This window comes from Triticum dicoccoides, chromosome 5A, assembly GCF_002162155.2.
Source record: "Triticum dicoccoides isolate Atlit2015 ecotype Zavitan chromosome 5A, WEW_v2.0, whole genome shotgun sequence".
Taxonomy (NCBI): domain Eukaryota; kingdom Viridiplantae; phylum Streptophyta; class Magnoliopsida; order Poales; family Poaceae; genus Triticum; species Triticum dicoccoides.
The window spans coordinates 311,049,653-311,076,973 of NC_041388.1; the positions used below are offsets into that span (position 1 = coordinate 311,049,653).

The 27,321-nt window shown below is 47.3% G+C and overlaps 4 protein-coding genes across 6 annotated transcripts; all 4 read right to left on the bottom strand.

Annotated features, from left to right (window-relative positions):
• Positions 1–2,771: 2,771 nt before the first annotated feature.
• Positions 2,772–5,948, bottom strand: LOC119301175 (sufE-like protein 1, chloroplastic/mitochondrial). 3 transcript variants are annotated; one of them, XR_005146920.1, is made up of 3 exons: positions 4,762–5,948; positions 3,388–3,565; positions 2,772–3,220 (listed from the first exon to the last, which is right to left on the bottom strand). XR_005146920.1 is itself a non-coding variant. In XM_037578088.1 (2 exons), the coding sequence occupies exon 1, from the start codon at positions 5,830–5,832 to the stop codon at positions 4,762–4,764; it is 1,071 nt and encodes a 356-aa protein (XP_037433985.1). In that variant the 5' UTR covers positions 5,833–5,948; the 3' UTR covers positions 2,772–3,092. The 3 variants fall into 3 exon arrangements, 2 of the variants coding, with proteins under 2 accessions (XP_037433985.1, XP_037433984.1); XM_037578088.1 differs by lacking the exon at positions 3,388–3,565 and having other exon boundaries at positions 2,772–3,092; XM_037578087.1 differs by lacking the exon at positions 3,388–3,565.
• Positions 5,949–8,150: 2,202 nt separating this feature from the next.
• On the bottom strand, positions 8,151–9,223 carry LOC119297252. The gene is made up of 3 exons (XM_037575115.1): positions 9,126–9,223; positions 8,928–9,006; positions 8,151–8,830 (listed from the first exon to the last, which is right to left on the bottom strand). The coding sequence occupies exons 1-3, from the start codon at positions 9,132–9,134 to the stop codon at positions 8,442–8,444; spliced, it is 477 nt and encodes a 158-aa protein (XP_037431012.1). The 5' UTR covers positions 9,135–9,223; the 3' UTR covers positions 8,151–8,441.
• Positions 9,224–16,624: 7,401 nt separating this feature from the next.
• LOC119297253 (heavy metal-associated isoprenylated plant protein 6-like) lies at positions 16,625–17,656 on the bottom strand. The gene is made up of 3 exons (XM_037575116.1): positions 17,539–17,656; positions 17,365–17,443; positions 16,625–17,272 (listed from the first exon to the last, which is right to left on the bottom strand). The coding sequence occupies exons 1-3, from the start codon at positions 17,545–17,547 to the stop codon at positions 16,863–16,865; spliced, it is 498 nt and encodes a 165-aa protein (XP_037431013.1). The 5' UTR covers positions 17,548–17,656; the 3' UTR covers positions 16,625–16,862.
• A 7,212-nt stretch (positions 17,657–24,868) lies between these two features.
• LOC119301176 (holotricin-3-like) lies at positions 24,869–25,913 on the bottom strand. The gene is made up of 2 exons (XM_037578089.1): positions 25,775–25,913; positions 24,869–25,683 (listed from the first exon to the last, which is right to left on the bottom strand). Exons 1-2 carry the CDS (start codon positions 25,781–25,783, stop codon positions 25,132–25,134), a joined length of 561 nt encoding a protein of 186 aa, XP_037433986.1. The 5' UTR covers positions 25,784–25,913; the 3' UTR covers positions 24,869–25,131.
• Positions 25,914–27,321: the final 1,408 nt, after the last annotated feature.

A 27,321-nucleotide genomic window follows, 5' to 3' on the forward strand; every position in this document is an offset into this window, starting at 1 on the left:
GGCCGGCTCATAAATCGTGTCCGGCTCGGTGACTTCTTTTACATGCCTTTCTTTACAAGTCTTTCCTTACATATGGCGGTTTACAATATTGGGCCTTAAGCCGCCTCTAGGCCTTTTAGGCCTTCTGTAAGATTTGATAAACTATCATCTTAATGTTTACTAGGCTTCCTTTGTAACTCGCCATTGGGGATGACCCGGCCCCTCCTGGGCGGGTCATAACTAATAGCTATATCCCCAACACTATGACTATGAGATTATGCAACTCCCGAATACCGGAGGAACACTTAGTGTGCTATCAAACGTCAAAATGTAACTGGGTAACTATAAAGATGCTCTAAAGGTGTCTCCGATGGTGTTTGTTGAGTTGGCATAGATCGAGATTAGGATTTGTCACTCCGTCTATCAGAGAGGTATCTCTAGGCCCTCTCGGTAATGTACATCACTATGAGCCTTGCAAACAATGTGACTAATGACTTAGTTGCGGGATGATGCATTACGGAACGAGTAAAGAGACTTGCCGGTAACGAGATTGAACTAGGTATGATAATACCGACGATCGAATCTCGGGCAAGTAACATACCGATGACAAAGGGAACAATGTATGTTGTTATGCGGTTTGACCGAAAAAGATCTTCGTAGAATATGTAGGAGCCAATATGAGCATCCAGGTTCCGCTATTGGTTATTGACTGGAGATGTGTCTCGGTCATGTCTACATAGTTCTCGAACCCGTAGGGTCCGCACGCTTAACGTTCGATGACGATTTGCATTATGAGTTATGTGATTTGATGTACCGAAAGTTGTTCGGAGTCCCAGATGAGATCATGGACATGACGAGGAGTCCCGAAATGGTCGAAACGTAAAGATCGATATATTGGAAGGCTATATTCGGACATCGGAAAGGTTCCGAGTGATTCGGGTATTTTTCAGAGTACCGGAGAGTTACGGAAATTCGCCGGGGAAGTAATGGGCCTTAATGGTCCATACGGGAAAGGAGAGAAGGGCCTCAAGGGGTGGCTACGCGCTCCCCATGGGCTGGTCCGAATTGGACTAGGGAGGGGGCGGCGCCCTCCTCTTTCCTTCTCTCCCTCTTCCCCTTCCTTCTTCTCCTACCCCAACTAGGGAAAGGGGAAACCTACTCCTACTAGGAGTAGGAATCCTCCTTGGGGCGTACCATAGAGAGGGCCGGCCCTCCCCTCCTCCACTCCTTGATATACGAGGGAGGGGGCACCTCATAGACACACAAGTTGACAATTGTCTTAGCCGTATGCGGTGCCCCCTCCACAGATTTCCACCTCGATCATATCGTTGCAGTGCCTAGGTGAAGCCCTGCGCCGGTAGCTTCATCATCACTGTCACCACGCCGTCGTGCTGACGAAACTCTCCCCCGACCTCAGCTGGATCTAGAGTTCGTGGGACGTCACCGAGCTGAACGTGTGCAGATCGCGAAGGTGCCGTATCTTCAGTGCTAGGATCGGTCGGATCGTGAAGACGTACGACTACATCAACCACGTTGTCATAACGCTTCTGCTTACGGTCTACGAGGGTACGTGGACAACACTCTCCCCTCTCGTTGATATGCATCACCTAGATGGATCTTGCGTGTGCGTAGGAATTTTTTTAAAATACTGCGTTCCCCAACATACCAATATTCCAAAATCCAATATTTTCGTATTTTAAAACTTCTAGCTTGAGTATCATGTTTTTAAGGAGGTTGTTAAGAGGATTTAGGACTAGAAAGTTGAGGAAACCAATAGTGCAAAGCCGAAGAAAGGACCTGAAAATTTTGGCCCAAAGGTCTTTCAAATTTAACTAATACTATCAAAGCTGCAAAAAAACTATTATGGGACACCATAGAGGAATACAAGAACCTTACAACCATTAAGCTTAATGGTAGAGATATAATCAAATTCCCCTTCTCAAGCTATGTTCTTGCTAGACAATCTATCTATATCAATATAAAAAGACCCAAAAGGGGAGATCCAATTAATCTCAGCCATCAAAACATGTCAATCCAGCAACCTAGATTGCTTCAATATCGAACGCTCAACACGTTAAGCGTGCAGTTAATTTCATGCCAAATATAGTACTAATCACATAATAACACACAAATAATATCCTACTTAATATCCGCATGCACTTAATATACTTCCAAATTAACGTGCATTGCACGTACACATTGACTGGTTTGAAGTAGAAAGCCACTATCAAATGGGTTAAAATAGGTGATGAAAACACAAAGTTCTTTCATGGCAAAGCCACTATTAAATATAGGTAGAATCACATTTCCATGTTGCAAAATGATTTGGCAATGAGCATCATGACCATCTACCTACAACTGTTATTTTGTGGAGGGCTTTCAAAGATATATTAGACAATCCTTTCCCACTTGTTCTCCCGCAAAAAAAATATTTTCCCACTTGTTCCATGCTTGATTTGAAATATTTGGTGCAAAGGGTGGATAATCTACAAGATCTTGATGCCCCTTTCACCAAAAAAAGGAATTTATGATGTGGTTATGCAGCTTCCCTCCGATAAAGCCCCGTCACCAGATGGTTTCAATGGTGCATTCATCAAGGATTGTTGGAACATTATTTGCTAGGATTTTTACAACCTTATTGAGGATTTTTACTAAGGAAAAGTGAACAAATGGAGCATTAATTCCTCCATCACCCTTGATGCTAATGACTTGGACCCATATATCTGTTAAATTGCTCCATAAAGAACATTACCAAAATCCTAGCTAATAGATTGTAGAAGGTCATTCTCAAATTGGTCCACATTAATGAATACGATTTTATCAAGATAACCATTCAAAACTGCTTGGTCTGGGCTTATGAACATACATATCCCAATGCCATCACTCCAAGAAACAGATCCTGGTGGTTAAGTCAAGTTTTGAAAAAGTTGTTGATCTTATTGAGCACAATACCATCGTGGATATTCTCAAAGCTAAAGATTTTGGCCCTGGATGGCTCATTTGGATACACATGATCTTCAAATAAGGCACTCCTGCTATATTGCTCAATGAGTTCCATAGGAGTTAGAGAAGGAGACCCCCTTTCTCCTCTGCTCATTGTCCTTGCTGCTAACCTGGTACAGTCAATATGCAATGAAGCTATGGATCACCAAGACACCAACCCATCAAAGTAATTTTACAATCATCCTCAAGAACTGATTATCAGTGATGCAATATGTCGATGACACCATCTTGGTTTTAACTGCATAAGAAATGCAAGTCATATAAGCTAAATTTCTTCCATGCACTTTGCCTCCCACACTGGATTAAAGGTTAACTACAACAAATACGTGCTTGCTCCATTTAACGTTCAAAGTGTCATGATTAGGCACTCTGGGATGCTCGCAGGGAACCTTCCCTTTCACTTACCTAGGTCTGCCCATGAGTCTGGACAAGCCAAGGATTGAGGATTTCACTGTTCTCATGCAAAGGGATTGAAAGAAGATTAGCTGGTTGTTTGACTTTTTGTCTTATGATGGAAGACTGCTTCTAGTCAAATCTTTCTTCTCTTCCTTGCCCACCTTCTTCATGTGCTCACTAGCTCTGCCTATTGTCGTGGTTGATCAAATTAACAAATATTTTGACACACTACATTTAGAGAAAAATTGACATAGAAGGTAAAGTGGATGTATCTTGATGATGAACCTAATATGCAGCATAATAGACACCTAGTGTGCACTTTTATATCAATTTTTCTCTAGTCAAATCTTTTAGGTGTCGATAGTTTATCTTATAAATTTGGTCAGACATAGACATGTTTGACTCTAGAAAACCTAATATGCACTACATTGTGGAACGAAATATGACCCGATTTTAAGGAACATCTGGCTAATAATTTCAGTGGAATTGCAATCATGCTACAGTCTGGCAAATCGAGTCACAGACACTGAGCTAATTTTGGTCCTATAGGCATAGCTGGATACAGGATTTCCGATGAAATGAACTGGTCACAGGATAGTTGTAGGAGAGGACATGAGGAGAAAGACAAAGACTACACAGTTCTTTAGAAACTACATTCATTCTGAACCGGCAACCAACCAATTACTGAAACATCCTTATGTCTGAATCGGTAGTTCTGAGTTCTAAAATTAATTATAATTAAGTATATCATTTCTGCATAGTCCAGATAAGAGAAACATAATCTGTGTCTGGAATAAATTTGCACGAGGCACTTGCTGGAGGCAGCAGTGTCCATGGTGTTATGAATTTATTTAAACTTTATGATTCAGATAACCACCACCGAGGATAAACAGATTCTATTGTAGTTAATTTTATATTTTCCCTATTTCAGGCATAAATTGTATTTAAGTTGATAACCTGTCACAGCTTGGATACCTATACATCTGATTTCCAGGCTACGGCATCAAGGAGGACAAGTTGAACCCAAGGAACTAGGATGAGTGGCTGGATTAGTTGATGCTTAGGATTTAGATAATAATACCACTCAACACTCAAAGAACTGGAATCATGTAATGTATATGTTATGTAATTGGGTGGTGAGGAGAACCATTGCATTCAATATTATTAGCATCATGAAAGTTTAAGCACTGAAGAAAATTATGTTTAGTATACCCGGATACCATCATCCGCTGCTGGCACAACAAATATCATATGTGATGTATCTTTAAGCCAATGAGAAATGTGAAAAAAGAAGAGTCTCAGCAAGTGAGAAGTACTATCCTAGAGAAATCTACAATGTGACAAAAATGAACCTCATGTGCAGCATCACGCTGTATGCAATACCTAGACTTCAGATGGTGTCTTTGCATCGATGGACAGCGCGTGCAGCCCACTCTTGAGCTCATCCTGCAGGAGATCATACACAGCCCTGTGTCTCTTGAGCATGCTCTTCCCCTCAAACTCCTTGGACACCACCCGCACATTGAAATGCGTCTCTCCATCGCTACCTGCTACCCCGGCATGCCCACTGTGTTGATACGAGATGTCCTCAATCTTGAGCTCCAGTGGTGAAAGCCCTCTCTCCAAACTATCCCTTATCCTCTCCTTCCTCCCACCTCCAAGGCTGCCATTTCCTTCCACAACAGCAGCCGGTCCCTCCTCGAATTCCTCCTCCTCAGGCCTCTCCGCCTCTGAACTCTCATGCGCTTGCCCACCGAAAGCCTCAAACTGAGGCTCCTCCTTCTCCACGGCAGGCGTTTCAGTACGCTCCTGGCGGATTTCTTGGCCGCCAGTCACCTCCTGGCCCGCAGCGATTTCCAGCGCCTTGAGCTTCATGAGGTTGATCATGTTGAGCAGGCCGCTGTTCCGGGAGGGCGAGAGGCTCTGCCTGATCCCGAGCATCTCGATGAACTCGACGGGCACCATGGCGACGTCCCTGGCGGGCGCGCCGGAGAGGCCGAGCACGAGCAGCGCGGCGAGGCCCTTGGTGAGCTGCGCGTCGGAGTCGGCCTGGAAGCTGACGCAGCCGGGGGCCTCCGCCTCCGGCGCGGCGTGGACCCAGACCTGGGAGACGCAGCCCCGGACGCGGTTGGCGTCGGACTTGAGCGCCGGGTCCATGGGCGGCAGGCGGGCGGCGTAGGCGAGGAGCTGCTTGTAGCGGGTGCGCTCGTCGGGCACGGACTGGAAGAGCGCGATGATGTCCCTGAGCGCCGGGGGGAGCTGCGCCGGGTCGACGGGGGCGGGGGCGGAGGAGGAGGTGGAGGGGGTCGGGGAGGCGGCGGACCTGGCGGCGAGGCGCTGGAAGGAGACGGGGCGGGAGAGGGTGAGGAGGTGGGGCCTGGACAGGAGCGGCCTGGAGAGGGGCGAGGAGGAGAGGAGGCGGAGCGGGGCGGAGGTGGCGGCCGCGGACGCCATGGGTGGCGGCGGAGGAGGGGTGGCGATTGGGGAATCAGAGGTCGGGTTGGGTTTCTTCTCTTGCCCCGCGGCCGGAAATTGGAGAGGCCAATAGCTTTTCTTTCTCTCTTTGATTTGATTTTGTTCTTCTCCTGGAGATGGAAGAAAAGGTCTAGGCCATGGAATCAATCGACGTGGCTGTTCACGAATGTGCGCGTGCGCATGGAGACAGGCCCTTCATGTTTTTTTTTCTTTTTTTAAAAATTGTTCATTCAAATCACGAATCAGTACAGAGTAGATGTCCCTTACGAGCACACTGAAACGCAAAAACAAAGGACCATGAATACCTAGAGTACCCTAAGACAACCATAACACAAGAAGATCTCCGGAGCCATGTGTCATCATCCCTGAATTTTGAGAGAAGACCCCTGCAGCAGAAGGATATGCAACCAGTTGCAAACAGGTCATCGTCTTCGACTACGATACAATTGCCGCCATGTTGCTTTCTCCTTTCTTGACACCAGCGTTGAGAGGGCATGCACATCAATCCAACACACCTGCAACAGCCGTCGCCATCTTTAGCTTTGAGTACCGCGAAAAGTGTCTCTTCCGGAAGGAAGAGAACTCGAGTCATCCGACCGGTCCAGCACCACGGCCGGGACATCCACCCGGGCAAAGCAGGATCTCCCACCAGCATCAGCGCAGAGGAAGGAGAAGAACAGCAGCAGCAAATCGTACCAACAAGGAAGAAGAAAGGTCTTCGTCTCCCTACCTCCATCGCCCATCCGAGGATCCGAACGGCCAGTGCCGATGGACCTCCAATCACCATAGCCCGCGACCTCGACGAGATCCGGGGATCCCCAACACCGCTGGCTCCTAGACAAAGGCAAAAGCCTCACCTGACCGCGAACGGAGCCCAGAGAAACTTATTCCGACGCGACACCATCGCAACAGCCTCAGCAGCGTCTCCCTCAACCCTAACCCTACCACACACCAGCCTAGTGAACAGACCCGAGGTTCCTCCTCCCTTCCGCCACCGGAGCGGCCGACGGAGAGAGGGAACCAGCGGCGTTACCGGCGGCGCGCAAGGGACCCCTAGTCGCCTCCTTGATCACCTCGAGCGATCCAACTTTTTCGGACCCCTACGTTTGGGTAACGCGAGGTTCGCTTGATCGACAGGCCCTTCATGTGAAGCATAGCCTAGCAGGTCTGGCCTGCTTTTTATATTGGACCAGGCTCAACTTTGATCCGCGTCCCATTGCCCCAAAAAAAATACCCCTAAAAAACAAGATTCCTTTTACATCGTCTAAAAAAATAATATTACTATTTTACATATAAAAAAATATTCCTCTCCCTCTCACTTCATTCCCGCCCCCTCCCATCAAAAACAGACTATACGTCATGCGTCGAGAAAAAAAATCAGGTTAACTGATTTCCTCTCCCTCTCACTTCATTCCCGCCCTCATCAGGTCATCGCCGCCTACTAACCCTCCAAACCTTCCCCGAGCACCAGATTTATCCGGCGAACCTGCACCTTCCTCCCCCCTCCCAAACCAGTCAACCTTTGGGTTGCCCTCCACATGCAATGTCGTCTGCGTCCTCGCCGGTCTCCCCATGCCTCCTTGTACTCGCTACGACACCATCGTCTTTGGTCTCGAGGTTGCGCATTGTCTTCTTCGCAGATCAATCGACTCAAATAGATAAAACATGCAACTTACATATAGCTAATGCTGCAGCTGCTACAAAGTTTCATTAGGTTCTTCATGTCTTAGATATAATTCTAATGTGCTTTTAACATGTCGCTTTACGCAGCCGCCACATCCTCTCCAAAGAAAAAGGTTTAGGATTCCTGCTCCGTTTTTAGGTATTTCTAAGTTTATTTAGGGTATGGTGTCCTCCTTAGTAAGGTGAGGCCGTGGAGGCTCCTTGGAGATGGGACAAGTTTCTCCTCACCTAGCCCTTGTGGAGGTGTGTCTCTGACGGATCTCGCGCAATTCAATCGGTGCATGTCTTTGATGAATTTGCTTGGATCCAATCTTCGTTTCATGTGTCTGCAGGTTGGATTCTTTCAATCTACACTTTTCTTCATCAGTAATGGTTGCTTCTGGTGCACTGGTCTTGGGGGCTTAGCACAATGACTTTCCAACTGTCTACTATAATAAATTTTGTCCGGCTTAGATGAGGGAGGGGCGATGACGGCGGTACGCCTCCAACTCATTTCAGTGTTTGTGGTCGTCACTAGGTGGTCTCCGGACGTGAATGTTTCTTTATTACATCTGGTGTTCTTGTACTGCCATGAATATATTGGAAGTTTTTTCTTTCTTAAAAATTCAGTGTGCTTTTGCGCAGCATGCATCTCTCTGTTCCATTTATTCTGTCCACCCTTTTCCAATCTTGCACAAACCACAACACTAGTACACTCTGAACTGAAACCCTGAATTTACAGACAACCATTCCAGATGATTCCACAAGCTATGTACATGTACGTGCAGCTCAAGCAGCCAGCGCATCTCTTGCTTCATCGTAGCTCGCTTGATCAGTTCAGGATTTATAAGCTTGTCCTGAACTTATTTTGAGATGAAAGCTTGAGTCTCCCCGAGCTCTTCTCGTCGGCACCTTAGCAGCTTAGCTTACATTATGCTGCAGCCGGGATCCTGTTGCTGTTGCTGATACGGAGCGTAGGCGTAAGCAGGGTAGGACGGCATGGCGTTGTACTGCTGGTACGCCGGGTAGGGAATCGGCGTCACCGCGTTCTGATGGTAACCGCCGTTACCCTTGGAGTCCTTGCCGCCGCCGCCGTCAGCTCCACCGTAGCCGTAGCCGTCCTTCTTCTTTTCTCCGCCGTAGCCGTAGCCGCCATAGCCGTAGCCGCCATCTTTCTTCTTGTCGTCGCCGGACGACACGCTGACGAGCTCGGCTTTGCCTAGGCTGCGCCGGAGCATCGTCGTCAGCGCGATCGGGTCGACGCCGTCGCCGAGGATGATGATCTTGTCCCCCTCCAACGTCGCGGATGTCACGCCTGCAGAATTCATTCACCACCTCTCCCTGAGAACCAACGAAGAGAAGAAGATAATTTAAACAGGTGGTAGTCATGATCAGTGGCTTCTTCTTCGTACCTGCCATGCCAACGGCGGCCTTGAAGGCCTTCCTCCTGTTCCTCTCGCCGTCCAACGGCAACTTGAGAACAATCTTTTGCTGCAACACAGAGCGAAACACGGTCAGATCGACGCACAAAACTGAGCGATAAACACTAACACTCCTAGCTAGAACACGACGAGCTAAATTGGTAAAAGGTTTGCAGATTAGCAACCAACCTTAACCATCTTGCTTGGACAATGTTTCACACGAGCTCTAGTCTTGTCTAGCTTGACAGTAGAGTTGGATGAGCTTCTGCGTCTTATCAGCAGCAAGATACCCCGGCCCTATTTATATGCAGACAGAGAGTAGACGACACAGAAAGGAGGGGGAGAGGGTCAGAGGGAAGCAGCGCGGAAGGCTATAGAGACAGAAAGCTAACAAATGGAGCAAACTACCAATCAGCCAACAAAATGGTGGGAGAATAATTGGCATGCCTGGCACTGTGCCAAACGCCCAGCTCACCATGGACCCGGCGCTGCTGTTCCCGGAAGCTCAACGTCGAGTGATTGGGTGGTAGGCTCCGGTCGGTGCTAGCTTGGCCAGAGTTTCCACACATTAACTTGGTCCAGACGAAAGACATGTCTGGCTTGGTCAGTGACAAGTATACTACTAGTGTAGTAGAGAGAGAAACAGAAAAGATCTTCCTCAGAGATCTGCTGGCACTAGCAGATTCAGTCTGTCGAGCTTATCGAATATGGAGGACCTACTTAGCAGCTCATCATGGAACTCTTTTAATGGTTAGCGTCGTTGTTGTGACTAGTTCGTCCAGGGAGATTTGTTAGGAAAGTCATTCCAAGAAAGAGACCACTGACAATTTTCGTCCTTGATCGATCATAGAAGTGTTTGATATGTGCAGTGACAACTGTGCTGGGCGGTCGAGTGGCATGTTCAGCATACATTATTATGCTGTGATTTGGATACTGCTGTGTGCGTTTTTTCTCTGGTTAGCGGTAGGCTCCTCTGGCACTCAAGGTGGGGTGAAAGAGATGTGCCGTCAAGTGAAAAAAAAGAGAGGTCAGAGGTGAAGGTGGCGTGAAATCATGGTTTCCTAGCTACCCTCCGGTTTGGTGCAATTGTGACCCCATACATCATGTTTTGCAATCAAATTTGCACGCCTGAAACTTACGTTTGTCACCAGCGAACCCCTGTGAAGATTCAGAGAGCATACAAAAAGAAGAAGACAAATGTAGCAAAACATTAGCGTGGATGATGCATTCTGTGACAAACTTAAGAGTATTTCTGTTTCACCGTCATTCGCTATTCGCTGATTTTCGCCGAGACTCAATCGACTGCGGAGGCGTTGCTAAGCTTGTAAGAGTCACAAACAGCTGAACTCGCACATAGTGGTCTTGTGGTGAACGCACTGATGGCATCTGACAGGGATATCCACTTGTATAATTGTAAATTTGTGTAAGCACTACGTCTAGAGTGTTCAGCTTAATCAACCTGTAGCAGGAGTAGTGAACTACCGATAGCAACCGCGCAGTAGGTTTTGGTAACACTCCACTCATTCCCGGATCGGCTTCCAGTTCCAGCCAAAGCACGCTTAATCAACAAGTTCTTGAGAGATGAACTTAAATATAAATAGATGCATCTTGTTAGTATTTGATATCTAGTGCGTTCATCCACGCAATATAAGAGATGAACTTAAAACCATCACATCCCTCATTTTCAGCCCCTACTATCTCTCTCTGCGTGAGACATTTTATCGAACATGTTATGTGCGGCCACAATGGCAAGTCGGCGGCGGCCATGCTTGCACGTGCTAGCTAGCCAGCACGCAAAGAAGCAGCGGCCGCGGCTGTGCACGCACGCGGCCCACACGAGGCTGTTGCTACACGCGCGGCAGGCCAGCCCGCACGCAGACGTGAGCAGCACGCGACGCGGGGCGCGCAGACGCTACGGACGCGAGCAACATGCGGCGCGCGGCGGCCAACCAGCCTGCACGCCGGCAGGCAGCACGCGGCGGCCACGGACGCAACCAGCAGACGCAAGCGCGGCCATTCAGCCTGCACGCCGGCGCGCGGCCAGCCAGCATGCACGCGGCGCGCGGTGGCCACGGACGCGAGCAGCGCACACGCGGACGGCTAACACGCAGTGCGCGGCCGGTGGCCACCTTCGCCCACGGCAGAAATGACAAATCTGAAGTATGGACAAAATTACTCCCTTCATCCCAAAATTTAAGGTGTATTGGTTTTCGTGCAAGTCAACCATTTGAAAGTTTGATCAAAATTATAGAACAAAATAAAAACATCTGCAAATACCTAATAGATAAAATGTAAAACTAGCTTTCATGATCAATAAAATGATATAAATTTTATATTGTGGATATTGATATGTTTTTTCTAAAAACTTGATCAAACATGCATTCGTTTGACTTTTGAAAAAAAACAAATACACTTTATATAAAGGAATGAAGTATTTCACAAGCTGAATTATGTTTGGAAAAATTTCACACAACTGACCCTTTTCTGTAACGCTCGACATCTAGGCTTCACACTACATTGTGCAGCGCCTAGCTCTCAGGTACTACACGCCTAGCCAGCGTCGCACCCCATATAATGTAGCGCCTCACTAGGCGCTGCACAATTTGGATTACAACAGCTGCAGCAGCTCGCACTCTTATCATCTCATACGTTGTACAACACAACTTTATGTTTATGCTTACGCCCGATGGAGGAAGATGACACACACGGAGCATAAATTACTAGCCACACACAGTGTAGTTTAAATGCATCACGCGTGGCTAGGTAGTACTAGTGCTAGGGTTGCTAGGTTTATTTCCAACACGGTTAACCACCAAATAACCAAGTTGGCCAGCTGCACTGTTCCATTTGATGATATAAAAGTACGTCATGAATCCCTAGGCATTGACTCATCTGCTGCAGCTGTTGTAATCCTAGCTCTTAGACGTTGCACACTAACTTAGTATTTTTTAGGCAGTTTGGAGTGCGACGCTGGTTAGGCGTGTAACGCCTGAGAGTTAGACGCTGCACAGTGTAGTGTGACGCCTAGATGTCGGGCGCTACACAAAAAGGTCAGCTGAGTGAAATTTTTTCAAACACAGTTCAATTTGTAAAATAATTTTGTCAATAGGTCAGATTTGTGGATTTTGCCTCCGCCCACACCGTCGTGACCTGCCTCCGTCGTCTACGCCGGACCCAGCCGCCTGCTCTGCCCACGCGAGAGCCGTCGTCCTGCTGCAAGCGATAGAGCGACCAGAGAGGAATGGGGACTGGGTGAATGCAAGTGGGACCGTGCGGGTGTGAAAACGGGCTGCCTGGGCACCACCGGACCCCCTTGTATTGCAGCGAGTTCGGCGTTGATTTGAAGTATGTCGGTTAGTTCAGATGTTTAAGGATGAAGTGGGGTTTGATTAGGTCTACTTTTTTAAACTGAGCACTGACCAAGAGATGTTTCAAACGTTTATGAAGGAAATAGGGGGTCCGGCTGTAGATGTTTTTATGGGATAGCAAGACATTTGACGAAACTGATGTGTACATAACATAATAAGTTGATTAGTTGCTGATATTCATTATCAACACTAAAATAAGCTCACTTTATAGCACTTTATTAGTTTAGGCGACATAGCTCAACGTCCTTTTTTATCATTAGATAATTTGCTTCAGCTGTCACATAATCAAAAATACTCTACTTCCCACATTATTGTGTTTTCATGTGGAAGGATCGTCTGGTGGTTCAAGGGTGTTCAATTGAAAAACCGATGCCGTAGCAAGCCCCAAAATCCCCCAGTTTTCTTTTTTCTCGAATACGCACGAGTGTGCGTATCATATATTATAGAAGGAAAGGGTAGAGACCCTCCACACATGAAAGATACAATGTTATTTACAGGTAGCCCTCGGTCACCCCACCCGACTAGCTAATTAGCGAACTACTCGATACTCTCCCACAATGCAAGGCCCAACATAAACCTCTCAACTTCCCCTTGTAGTAGTCCTGCCTGCTTCCATGCCCTTGCTTCGACAACGATGTTCTTGAGCACCTTTTGTGTGGATGGCGCCTCTCCGTCAAAGATCACGGCATTCCGATGGATCCACAGCTCCCATAGGGCCAAGATAGATATTGTCCTAGTCAATTTCCGGTGTTGCCCAATATCTTCCTGCCTGATGCACCACTCCGGAAGTGACTCCGTTGCCGTTGGAGCCCTATCTGGTTGTCCCAAGGCCAGACACACCTTGCTCCAAACCTCCCGAGCGAAGACACATCCGATCATGATGTGTGTGATGGTCTCTTCGTGCTGGCCACAGAATGGACACGAGCTTTGGTGAGGGAGGCCCCTCCTAGCAAGGCGGGCGGAGGTCCAGCATCTATTCTTCATGGCCAGCCAAACGAAAAACCGACGTTGCAAGGGCGCCCGTGACACCCACGTGAACTCCGCTGTTGGAGCGATCTCAAGTCCCGCAAACTTGGCCGCGTATGCTGATCGCGCCGAGAACATGCCATCCTTCTCCCACGCCCAAAGAATCTTGTCTGGCGCATCCTCCCGGAGGGCCACACCCTCCACTCGCTGCCATAGTCCCAGGAACTACCTGAGCATGTCGGCCGTAAGCTCAGGCCCGATGTCCTCTGCCCATGAATGATTACTGAGCGCTTCTGCTACTGTCCGTGAGGATCTCACTTGTCTCGATACCTTGGAGTAGAGCATGGGTGCCAGGTCTTGGATTCGGAAGCCGTCGACCCACTTGTCCTCCCAAAAGCGTGTGTCCTGCCCATGCCCCATTGTAGCTGTTGTCGCCGCGCGAAAGAGCGCTCTGGACTCCGCTGGGATTGCGATTTGGAAATCTGCCCATGGTCTTATATGATCCGTACGTTGTAGCCACGGCCATCTGGCCATCATCGCGGTGTTCAACCACCTCAGATTTGGTATGCCGAGACCACGGGCCCACCTAGGGCGGCACACCAAATCCCACGCCACGGCGCAATTGCCACCACGCGCATCCATCTTACCTTGCTAAGCCCCAAGTTCTCACTCCTTTTGTTTTCCTGGTTATTTTCGAGTATTTCTACCCAGTATTACTAGCCGCCCTGTGACGAATGAGTGAGCTTGCTAAGCCAACCACGTTCTTTCGTCTGACCATATAGTACCACCGAGCTCCATTTCCTTTGAGTCTATCTCTGTTAGCTCTTCTACTACCTCAGAGCATAACTTTTTTCCTGGGACTTCCGAGCACCTATCGATTTTCTTATGCACATGCATTAGTATACAACTGCTACTCTCAAGAAAATGCACCGAGTACATCCAAGCAGGAATTAGCCTTCTATCATGTTTCTCTTTGAGAACAACTGTGTTGACCCCCGGTATTTCGGAGACTAGTTTTTCTCGAGTTTGTTCTATCTTTCACAGAAAAGAGTCATCTCTTTTGTTCTGTGCCTCTGAGCTTTTTTTTATTCCAAGTGCTACAAGTGGTTACAATTTTTGAGAGGCTTACTGGATAGCTTGGTAGTACAACCAAGGAATCACACACTCTCACAGAGGGCCGTGTTTTCCTCCCGGCCGTTCAATTAAGGCCTTGTTTGATTCATAAGTTCTAGGATTTTTTTTAGTCTCAATTTATAAGTCTCAAGTCCCTATCTGTTTGGTTCTTGAGACTTAACATGGACTAAAAGACCATATTATAACTATAAGTCCCTATAAGTCTTTCCTTGAGAGTCTTATTTCATAAGTCTCAAATGCCCACTTTAAATCCCTAAGTCCCTCCTGTTTGGTTTAGATGGGACTTATAGAGACTTTTTTAAGTCCCTAAACCAATGAGTCCGTGGAAACAAACACCTTCTAATAAACATGCCCAGTAGTGACGAGAATTTATCTTTGGTACTTCCGACACAATTAATTTTTTTCCTCGGTAACTGCTCTCTCACCCTGTGCGCATGTGCACACGCGCACCCCCATACCCCTTTGTAGTAAGAGAGGTTGTTGAGTAGTTTCGAGAGTTCTTTGAGAGTAGATCCCTTGTGAGTTCGAAGCCAAGATTATCCCTTTCTTGACCTCCTTCATTTGTGTTCAAATATCTTTGCTTCAAGCCTATTGTAGAGAGAAATCACATGTTTTCTTAAGATGTTCATTGCAGATGTTTTGAGCGGTTCATTCAGCCGAACTCGTTTGTTACTTTTGAAGGGTTTGTGTGTGTCTTCTAGATGGTTAAAAATCACTTGAGATACTTCCAAGTTTTGGTGAAGGATTCAAAAAGTTTGCACAAGGGCTGATGACCGCCTTCTCGTGGAAGATCAACTCCAAGTTAAGTCTTGACCTTTTATGGTACCAAGTCATGATGTAACAGGTGGCCACACGCTTAGCGGGATCTTTGTGGGCAACATTCTCATGATGGTCCGAACCTCCATCAACGAGTAGGATAGCGCCAATTATTTGAACCTAGGTAAACCATATGTTTTTTTGTTCTTGGAAAGAGGCACCTATAGTATAAATAGGAACCGAAAGACACATCTCCAAGAAGTTGAATATAGGTGGTGGGATAATACATTAATTCTCCGGACCAAACGAGCAATGCTCACTTAATTGCTACGCAATGCTAACTTGTAGTCTTTTGTGCCCAAGTTTGCTTTTCGACATCCCACAAAGCTACGGGAACATTTATCTCTTTCGAAAACATTATATGCCTCCTCTCCCATAGAACTTAGAACAAAAATTAAGAGCTTCCCACATGAAACTCGAAAGTTATAAACTGAAACCTTACTGAGACCCAACAAACCCCCAAATGTTTAACTAACACATAGACATAATTCAACATTTTTTTTGAACTTTGAACGGCGCTAAGAGATCATTTGACATAATTCTGAAGCCTCCAACTGAAGTTAAGATTAGCTTCTCGACAAGGTATTTTCACCTTTTAAACTAAATTTTAGATACCTTCTTGTTGAAATCAAGAAACTTTTCTCTGCATATAGGAGAACTTTATAACTTCACACTACATTTTTGTCCAACTGAAAATGGAAAGAAAGAAAACCTTGCATTTTGCATGATTTTAGTTAGTTAGATTAGTGCAGTAATTCTGGCATGATTTTGATGGAGAGAAAAGAGAGACTTTAAAGCATCTCCAACAACAACCCTATTTTTGGACACGAAAACATGATGAGCAAGATTTAAGGCACAAAAATTGCCATTTTTGTGCACGAGCAAGTGCCATCTCCAACAACAGACCTATAATAGGGCAAAAAACATTTTTTTTTTTGCACGAAACAAGGCAAAACTGCTCCAACAGCCGCCCTAAAATAGGGTGGAAGTGGCGGCGAGCCTATAGGGGTCGGCGACAGGGTCGGAGGAGCCGGCCATGGTACGCAGCAGTCGGCGGGCGGGCAGATTTAAAGGTTTCCGATCGCATGCAGGCGACCGAAACCAACCTCGCGTTTTTGCGCATCTGCCAAAGTGCCCCAAATTTGCTGCACGAGAAGCCTCTTTTTCGGGCTGCCTAATTTTTCTTACAAAAAAAATTGAGATTGGCAGCTGCTGGAGGCCTGTTTTGACCCTTCGTGTTTCAAAAACGACAGATTCCCAAAGATAGGGCTGTTGTTGGAGATGCTTTTAGTCAGTTAAGCCCGTCATGATTTTGATACAACTTGCGTCGTATTTGAGTAATTTTGCATCTTGTGCTTCTATTCTTGCAAACACCTGAGTTTCTACCCCTCAAAAAAAAAACCCCTGAGTTTCCTTTTATTCATTCCTCCTGTACAATCTGTTACCACGCTCCAAACAACCATTGCTGATCCAACCAACCAACCTGTACTGTACTGTACTGTACATACGTACTGCTCAGTGCTCAGGCAGCCAACATCGCTCTCCTCTCTCGGCCAACTTCTGGGTCATGCCATCAATCATGGCCTAAACCCCGGCCCTGCTCCTCGCCGACGCATTATCTCTCCCTAATTAACACCTACATCTACATAATGCTGCAGCCTGGATCCTGTTCTTGATGCTGATAAGCAGGAGGAGCAGGGTAGGAGGAGTAAACCGGGTAGGACGGCATGGCGTTGTACTGCTGATACGTGATCGGCGCAACCGCGTTTTGAGAGTAGCCGCCGCCGCCGCCACCTTTGGAACCGACACCCTCCTTGCCGCCAAAGCTCCCGCCGCCGTCGCCGCCGTATCCATAGCCGTCCTTCTTCTTCTCGCCGGCGCCGTACCCGTAGGCGGCGCCGTAGCCGTCCTTCTTCTTGTCGTCGCCGGACGACACGCTGAGAAGCTCTGCGTAGCCTAGGCTGCGCCGGAGCACCGTCGTCAGCGTGATCGGGTCGACGCCGTCCCCGACGATGATGATCTTTTCCCCCTCCATTGCCGTGGATGTCACGCCTGTCGAATTGAATTGAGCACCTCCTCGTAAGCACAAGAAGAAGATGGAACGACGGATTATGGATTAACTGTTATTTGTGGCTTGTTCATACCTGACATGCCAACGGCAGCCTTGAAGGCCTTCCTCCTCTTCCTCTCATCATCCAGAGCCAACTTGAGGACAATCTTTTGCTGCAACAAATATCCAAAAATTCAGCACGACGCACAAATTTGAGCAAACGGAACACCAGTCCTGGACTGGAACAAGACAAGCAAACTGAATATACCTTAACCATCTTGCAACTTGCACAAAGTCTCACAGAATCTCCAAGCTAGCTTTGACAGTACACTAGCAGACTAGCTAGCTACTCGAAGAGTTGTTTTGCTTTTGTGCAATGTGACAGATGCAACAGATGAACCGCCCCTTATGAGCAAGAAGACGTCCTGGCCTTTTATAGGCAGGCAGAGAGAAGAGGGACGAGGGAAGCAGCAACGAAGGGTCTGGAGAGAGAAATGTGGCCAAATGGGACAAACAACTAATCAGCCAATCAAACAGTGCATTCTCTATACTGAATTATTGACGCGCCTGGCTCTGTGCCAAACGCCCGAGCTGGCTGCTGCTCCTCCCTGAAGCTCAATATCGTATTAGTGGTTGATACTCTCTGCTCGGTGCTAATGCGGCAGAAGTTTCCACGCATTTGCTCTTGCTCCAAACCAGCACACAGCTAGCTCGCTCTCTCTCTCTCTCTCTCTCTCTCTCTCTCTCTCTCTCTCTCTCTCTCTCTTCAGACAGACAGACACAAAGATAACTTGCTAATCTCCTCTGCTGGCACATTTTCGTGCTATTGACAGTTAACCTCATCGAAAGAGGTGTTGAAATATATCGTCTGCCTGTTTTTATGAGTTTCGGTTTTTGAATGAGTTATCTGAAGCATGGATTTAATATAGTATTAAAGTTAAGAGGTCTCAAGTTTAAAGACCCTCTCAACGCAATATATAATACGACTTTAAATCGATCTGACGTCTAAGTCTAAATAAGCCTAGATGAGAGAGAGATTGTCAAAATGTATTGTCTGCATGTCTTCATTAGATCCGAATTTTAAGATAATTGATTGAAGCATGAATTCAATATAGTATTCAAGTCAAGAGGTCTTGAATTTAAGACCCTATCAACCGAGACTTCAAATTTAGTCAAAGATCGTGAGGGGTAGAGACATAATTAGTTTAAACCAATAATGACTTGGCTTGTACTCTGAGCCTATCCCACATTATACTTCTATATATACCCCATATGAGAGTCAAATCAATACGACAGATATACATGGTTTTTTAAAGCGGTTAGTCCAACGACAGTGATCAATAGGTTCCTTCACCTTTCCGTAGAGCGCCGCCCCTAAGAGATTAATCTTCTCTCCTCGGGGGCGCCGCACCCGATCGATCAAAGATCAGATCCGTTCCAGTAGATCAAACAGTACTAGATTGATATTTTAAATTAGGCAAATCTTCTATTTCTAAATAGCTACAACACACTACCTATTTCTCTAACATACAACTATGCCACATAAATAAGTCATGCATGCAAGTCATAAATTTTACATTATATTATTTTTGCATTACTCTATGCATGCAACACACCACATCATCATCAATTTATGCATGTTAGTCATACTTTATTCTGGGTTTTTTGCGGGGTGGTCATAATTTATTCTTTGCGTTTTATTTTGTGTTGACAATATATGTGTTGGTCGGTTGCACCATAACTATGTAATTCACCTTCACATTTGGTTAGAATTGACATTGTTTTAATTCCAATACATTTTTCCCTTCTTTTATATCATTTGTATTTTATTCTTTTGTTAAGACTGCATTTGTTACCCATTAATTTTAGATGTTTTTTGTAGCAGCTTCTATGCGTTCTTTTAGCAAGTTTTCGGGAGCAACGCGTCGAATAATCATCTAGTAAATCCAAAGATCAGATCCAATTCGATGAGGATACGCCAACCTCTGAACGCATGGGAGTGGCTCGGTACGGCGGAAGCGAGCGAGCGAGCGTCCGGACCAGAGGGACGCAGGCGGCGCACACACGATGACGCGGCGCACACACGATGACACACGATGACACACGATGACGCAGGCGGCGCACACGATGACGCGGCGCACGCGAGGACGAGCCTACGCCTCCATCCGCGCGCGTGAGCGCCATCGATCCAATCTAGAGTACATCGATAGCGCGTATGCATCACCTCCAGCTTCATCGCCTAGTGCGTCCATCGTCCACGTGCAGACAAGATGCCATGCAATGCATGCATCATCACGGGAAGGCCCTAGAAGCTATACGCTTGCATATATACAACGTACGAGAGGCACGGGAAGGCACTGGAAGGTACGACAGTGCATATCAGGCCATCCACACACAGGACAAAGTGAAGGACATCCATCGGAGGGAGAATACACCAGCCGACTTCGATCCATCTGCGTATAAAGTCATCCTCGACTACACGCGCGCCGATCGTAGCCGCCGATAAGCGAGCATTGAACATTAGCTGCTTTGCATAGCCTTCTTAACTCAATCTGGTTATACAAATACAGCCTTAAATGTATCATCTGCAAATTGTTTGGTTGTCTGCATGCCCTTTTGTCTTCATGGGCTGAACCACACTGTCTGGTGTTTGGTTGTCTGCATGCCCTTTTGTCTTCATGGGCTGAACCACACTGTCTGGTGTTTGGTTGACTGCATGTTAATAGACAAATCCAAAACATGATGTTTGGTTGTATGCAACGTCTGATGTGTAGTAACCTCTTTGGTTAGTTGGTGAGATTACCAGCACACTTCAACACAACCATGTGGCACACATCATAAACAGAGCAGAGTATAAACAAAAAGATCAACAACTTAACAGCATATTTCAGATAAGCAGTACCACACTTCATAACAGTTCAACGCATAAACCATAAACAGTTCAAAGCAGACTAGATAGTATTTAGGAAGAAGGTGCCCCGGCCCTAGTCCTTGGCGGCGAAGGCTTCGTCGTGCTTCCCGCACTTGTTGACGACCTCAATGCCATCGTCGTCGAAGATGATGACCTTGAGGGTGTCGGGAGTGAGGAGCTTGAACGTCACCATGTAGCCGATCTTGATCTGATGAACGGCTGCGTAGGTGGCCCAACCCTGATCCAGGGTCATCATGCCGTTCATCAGCTTCACCGTCACCTTTCAGGAGCAGCCGATGTTGTTCCTGAGCTTGAACTCCGTCGACACCGCGACGAAGTGCTTGGTGAAGTCCAGGGGCATGGGGATGCACTCAAACTTCGGTGCAAGGATGACCTTGCAGAAGTGAGTTGGGTCATCCTCCTGATGGTAGTCGTAGTTGTGGCGCTTGTTGCTGGGGGGCTCCTCCATGCGCTCGTCGTCGCCAACCTCAGGCATCTTCGGTTCTTCCTCGGCGGTGGGCGGCAACACAACCTCCTCGGGCATTGGATGAAGGGGTTGCTTGTCCTTATTGTCAACGGCAGGGAGCACCTCCGTGCCCATCTCATTGCTCTCCTCGATCTGCACATAATTGAAGAGCATGATTTATTGAAGAGCATGATTTATTGCTCTCCTCCGTGCCCATCTCATTGCTCTTCTCGATCTGCACATAATTGAAGAGCATGATTTATTGAAGAGCATGATTTATTGAAGGCACAACATAGAGTTCATGACTTATTGAAGAGCATGTAGTTAAAACGGCATGACCGTCACTCTTCTCCTCCTCTCCATCGCCCCTATATTTACTCACCCTGCCCACCACTACTTACCCACCCCTCTCTTCTCTCACTGTCAACCTTCCTCCTCTCCATCGCCATGAGTTCTAGCTCCAGCTCCAACGCCAACCCCTTCCCTTGGGATATTGGTTGGAGGGCCTTCTTCCTCGGTGGTCGGCTGGTGACCGCACCAAATTCGAGAACATCATGGAGGTGTGCTCGAACTTCGTCTCCATGCCTGACATGCAGAAGGAATCTGATGCAGTGCTCATGAGGGCCACTACATAAGAGCTAAAGACGCTGATTCCTAACCCAGCGAAGGGCGCGATGGCAGTCGACATGATTCATCGGGCATGAATCAGGCCGTCTCTGACGACGCTAAACAAAGAAAGAAGTGGTCCAAGTACAAGAACTACTGGGCTCCTAATGGCCGTTGTGCCGCAGTGTACCGGGAGACGGCAATCGTGCCGCCGGCGGTCATCGCTGGGGAGCCTAAGGAGGAGGAAGAAGCGGTACAGATGCCAGCGAGGGCGCTGGAGCCAGGCCGTCGTACCTGGCAGATTGACCTCAACTCCGCCGAGGATGACGACGATGACCCGCCGCCCCGCACGGCGATGAACAAGAAGATGAAGGCGAGCCACTCGAGCCGCCGCTCCGCACGCCCGTGATGGCCGCCACGGTTAGCCGGTGTCCATTGTGTACCCCCAATTCCCCTTCTACTGCATCCGCATCTACCTCTATTTCAATCTTGCATGAACTAGTATGAAGTAGTATGAACTAGTAAGAACTACCTCTACATGCTTATCTACCTCTATTCCCCATTCCCCTCTCCGTTGTGGATCGAATCTATTGCTGGATCGAACGGGAAAAGTAGTGCATGACGAACACAGAGAAGTGCTTACCGCCATTGACGCGGGCCAAGAGATGATCCACTTGCCGATGATTGAGTCTGGTGGTCTTCTTGCTATCCTCCGACCCGTCGCCGCCGGTGAGAGTTGAGAGAGTGGGGGAGAGTGGGGAGAGGGAGCGGTGAGGGACGGTGAGGCTAATAACTGCCGGCGCTTCGGGAAGCAACGCGGCTTCTCAAGCGTGGCCGCACGCATTAGCCACCGCCGCCCACGTGCACCGCTCGGGCCTGGCCCTAGAGAAACTGTTGATTCGAGCGTTCCCAGAGAGCCAGGCCCAGGAGTGCTTTAAGGTTCGTGCCATGCGGGCTGAACAGTAAAAGCAAGAACCAATCGGCCCGTTTGCGTCCCGCGCGAGCCAGGTCAGGCCTCATGCAGACAACCAAACACCCCCTACCGATCGAGCGGTCGCGGTGCACGGCGTCTTCACAGTACTTGTAGCAAGCCGCCGATATGTATCTGCATCCACACCTCCGAGCCGAGTTGCATCATCTACAGCAAGTTGTATGACTTATGACTACATCGCGGCTCGCGCCCAGCAAAAAGGAAACATCTTCCTTTTCTTTTTGCAGGGAAAAACATTTTTGTTGAAAACATATGTACATGGAGAAGAGATGAAAACATATGTAACTTTATATTCAGTCACAAACATCTGCTTCATTTTCTCTAGGACTGAGGAGAGATGTTAGAAGTATAAACATGCTAGTTAGAGATAAGGAAGGATAGAGATAGAATTGGTTTAAATCAAATGACTTGTCTTATGCTTCAAGCCACTCCTCACATAGTACTTCCATATATACCCCATAGGAGGATCATATCAATACAACATATATGTAGGTCTCCTTTGATTTAAAGGATTTTATAGGATTTCTGGAGGATTGTTATCTTTAGGATTTTTTTCTATGTTGGGCCTTTGGTTCATGTGATTGAATCTCATAGGAATTTTTTCTATGGAATCTTTTGTACTACATTTTATAGGAAATCTAACATCCACTTCAACCTCCTTTTACAATTTTTTTGTTTTTTCTGTGCCATCAAACACTCATTGCTAACCCTATAGGATTTAAGTGGGCATTGCCACTCCAATCATATACTTTTTCTATTCCTACGTTTTTAAAATTCTACGAATCAAAGACGCCTTTAGGGTTCTAATATTTTCTCCAAGAGGGCCCTAGTCTCCGTGAGGGGATTTGCGAAATGCAATGGCAGGGGCATGCAGATTGTGGGCCGCCGATATGCGCCTAGATTGTCAATCTTGTTTGCGTATTTCATGTATTCGATGACGTATATTAGTATGCATAGATTTGTATTCACATTGTAAAGTGAAAGCATTATACATGTTTATGTGGGTCCATTTTCAAAGGTACAGATATTTCGGTGAACACTGTATGTAACAAGTGCCTACTAAAACGCTAGCCTTGTGCTGAAACCGTCCATTGTGTTCTTCTATCCCTGTCCGTTCTTCAAGTACCCTTTGCTTCTCTTCTTAAACTCTTGTGTTCTAGTAGCACTGTTGTAGACGAGAAGCGATCCAAGCTATTTTGTTGCAAATCGCTCACATACGGCAACGACTGAACGACACTAGGAGACGTATTATGTAAGCTTATCCAACACAGGTTAGTCGATGTATTGTGGTTGATTCCCGCAAAAAAAAAGATGTATTGTGGTTGATGTTAATTCTTCGACATGTTCTCGTAAGCACAAGGCATGCATATGGTTGCTGGGTTGTATCCCCTCCAGTCCACCGGGACCGGTTAGGGATGCGGGTGTGGCCGCTTCTTACTGTGGGGGCGTCGACCCATGCCCGATGGCTAATGTCGGGCTAGGGGTGAAAGGAGGAGCCTTTGGATTCTACTATTGTGGTTGCATGGTCATGATGTAGATGGTTGGTGGTGCCTAGGGGAATGGTTACGGGAGCGGTGGTCTTGGATGGTGGCCTCAATGGTTGGCTTTCCGGCATGATCCGAGGTGGTGGTGGTGGCCAGTGGCAGAGGCAGGGGGTGCTAGCAGGGGCCCCGGCCTAGGTCAACATGCAGATTTTGCCACTATATGAGGGATTATCTGCTGCTAATATTGTGTATTTATGATGATTTTGCTGGCTTTGGCCCTCCCCAACATGATTTAACATCAGTTGGCCCCCCTGATTAAGTTTTCCTGGCTCCGCCACTGGTGGTGGCTTCACCTTTTGGTCATCTGGGTGACAAAGTGTGTAGTGGACGGGAGGCTCTGGAATGCTCTGGCAGTAACCAGATCCGGTGTGGCTGAGCTGACCCTTGTTGTGGTGGTGATCGGGATCCTCCCGTGATGTAGGCGAGTTTCTAAGCAAAAATTTTGTGTTTCTGGCGCCGGTGACGGTGGCGCCCATAGGTGTTACTTGCTTCCTAAAGACATTGATGTGGATCTTGTCCTTGTGCTAGGCTCCGGGGTGAAAACTCTAATCTTTTGGAATTGGTAACGACGACCCTTCGTGCCGTCACCCTCTCGGGGGTGTTGTCGTGGGGCCAGGTGTCTTTAGTCGGGCCTCGGCTAGGTGTAAGGTTTGTTCCTTTTTTTTGAGAATGTGTAAGGCTTGTTCTAGTTTCATGTTTATCCTTTAATTTGCTTTGTAAGTGGGCCTCTTGTTGTGAACCAACCTATGATTGGATGGTTAGAGGGATTGTGGTATCCCCAGCCCACCAGGGTTCAAATCATGATGCTCGCATTTATTTTTGGATTTATTTCAGGATTTCCGGTGACTTCGTAAATCTCAAGATGATATGCCGACTTAGTCTTTCGGAGGTGCTCATAGATGAGTGTATGCGTGTATATAAGCGCTTGTGTCTGTATTGATGTTCAAAAAAAAAGTGGGCCTCCTGTCAAAAACGCTTTTATATTATGAGGCAGAAGGAGTAAATGATTTTGATGCAGTCCCTGAACTAACCGTGCCCGATCGGGCCGTATCTTGAGTGATTCTGCATCTTGTGCTTCTATGCTTGCAAACACCTGAATTTCCTTTTATTCACTCCTCCTGTACAATCTGTTACCACGCTCCAAACCACCATTGCTGATCCAGCAAACCTGTACTGTACATATGTACTCCTCCTACTCAGTGCTCAGGGAGCCCGCATCTCTCTGCCCTCTCAGCCAACTTTTGGGTCAGGCCATCAAAATCATGGCCTGAACACCGCTCGCAACTCTCCAGATCTCTCCGACGCATCATCTCCCCTTAACTAACAACTAGAGTATGCCACTACTACATAATGCTGCAGCCGGGATCCTGTTCTTGATGCTGATAAGCCGGAGCAGGGTAGGAGTAAACCGGGTAGGACGGCATGGCGTTGTACTGCTGGTACGCGGGGTACGTGACCGGCGCAACCGCGTTCTGAGAGTATCCGCCGCCGCCGCCGCCACCTTTGGAGCCGCCACCCTCCTTGCCGCCGAAGCTCATGCCGCTCCCGCCACCGTCGGCGCCGCCGTACCCGTAGCCGTCCTTCTTCTTCTCGCCCCCGCCGTACCCGTAGGCCGCGCCGTAGCCGTCCTTCTTCTCGCCGCCGCCGTACCCGTAGGCGGCGCCGTAGCCGTCCTTCTTCTTGTCGTCGCCGGACGACACGCTGAGGAGCTCGGCGTAGCCCAGGCTGCGCCGGAGCATCGTGGTCAGCGTGATCGGGTCGACGCCGTCCCCGACGATGATGATCTTGTCCCCCTCCATCGTTGCGGATGTCACGCCCGACATGCCAACGGCGGCCTTGAAGGCCTTCCTCCTCTTCCTCTCGTCGTCCAGAGCTAACTTGAGGACAATCTTTTGCTGCAACAAATACCCAAAAATTCAGAACGATGCACAAAATTAATCAAACTGAACACTAGCTAGTCCTGGAACAAGACAAGCGGTGACATACCTTAACCATCTTGCGATTTGCACCAAATCTCACACAACCTCTTGCCGATTTGTCCTTTTAGCTACTCTTGAAGAGTGGTTTTGCTTTTGTGCAGTGTGACAGATGCAAGAGATGAGCCGCCTCTTATGAGCGAGAAGACGTTCTGGCCTTTTATAGGCAGGCAGAGAGGCAGAGAGACGAGGGAAGCAGCAAAGAAGGGTCTGGAGAGAGAAAGGTGGCCGAATGGAACAAACAACCAATCAGCCAACCAAACAGTGCATTCGCTATACTAAATCATTGACAGGCCAGGCTCAAGATCGTATTAGTGGCTGATATTCTCTGGTCGGTGCTAGTGCGGCAGAAGTTTCCACGCATTTGGTCCAAGGCATCAGTGACCCCCTTCAGAAAGGCAGACAGAAGATATCTTGGTAGTCTCTGCTGGCTGCCACTCACATTTTTGTGGTGTTTTTTTTTTCTTTTGTGATTGCACGTTTTCGTGGTGTAGACAGCTGAGCTTATCGAAAGAGGGACCTATAGCTAGTCCCCTGATTGCCTTATCATAGTGATCTAAACACTCTTATATTTCTTTATGGACGAAGTATATGGAATATATTTGTTTGTTTGTGTCGTTATTGAATTCCTGAAACTACCAGTAAAGGTCATTTTGTCGAAAGAGGGTTCTGAATTTTTCTCTCTCGCCGTCTCAAGAAAGTGTGTGAAAAAATGTACGTCGAATGGTCAGTTATCAATACCTTTGTCTTTACGGGGTGAAAAGATGCACGCGACAATAGCAACGTTTGAGAAATTGGAGCACCTGAGCTTCACTTTCGGCACAATCGCAACCCTAAATCATACTTTTCATACTATAAGTAGATACTCAAAATTCGTTTGAACGTAGACCGTTCTTACTTACATGGTCCTTTCGTTGACCTACATATTCTGCTTGTCGTCTCAAAGTCTAAACTTTATGTAATTCTACATAAGTAAATGCTTGTTTGGGTGAAGCTCTTTCGAAGAACACCTAGAAGATGCCAACTATTCAACTAAATACTGCTTTGAGATGACGGTTGTAGTACATTCTCTGTATGAAATTGATGTTGATTACGCTAACCTAGAATTTTCCAATCTGTTTCTGCCTATTTGATTGTTTTTTTTGACCTGATTTTGCCCATTTCATTGTTTAGCTGACCAGTGTTTTCCTGCTTTCAAGGTTATGATTTTCGCAGCCGATTATAAAAAAATGTGCTACCGCAGATTGGGTGTTAGATGGTGTCTTCCAATTGGTTTGCTAGCTGAATTCCTCCTAACTGCGCGCTGATATTTTCGGGGATAATCATTGGAAGGGTCCTCAAAAGATCTACATTATGGTGGGTACCCCATATCATTGTCAAGCACCGAGCAGTTCAATTAATCTCGTGGCACAAAAAAGATCACTGACAAAGAAAGAGTTCATAAATAAACTACTCTGTTCGATGGAGTACTCTAGTAGTACAAGCTGAGGTTCACATAACATGAACTGATGAACTGATTGGTAGTCGATGATTCGCGACAGAAGAAGAACCTTCGTT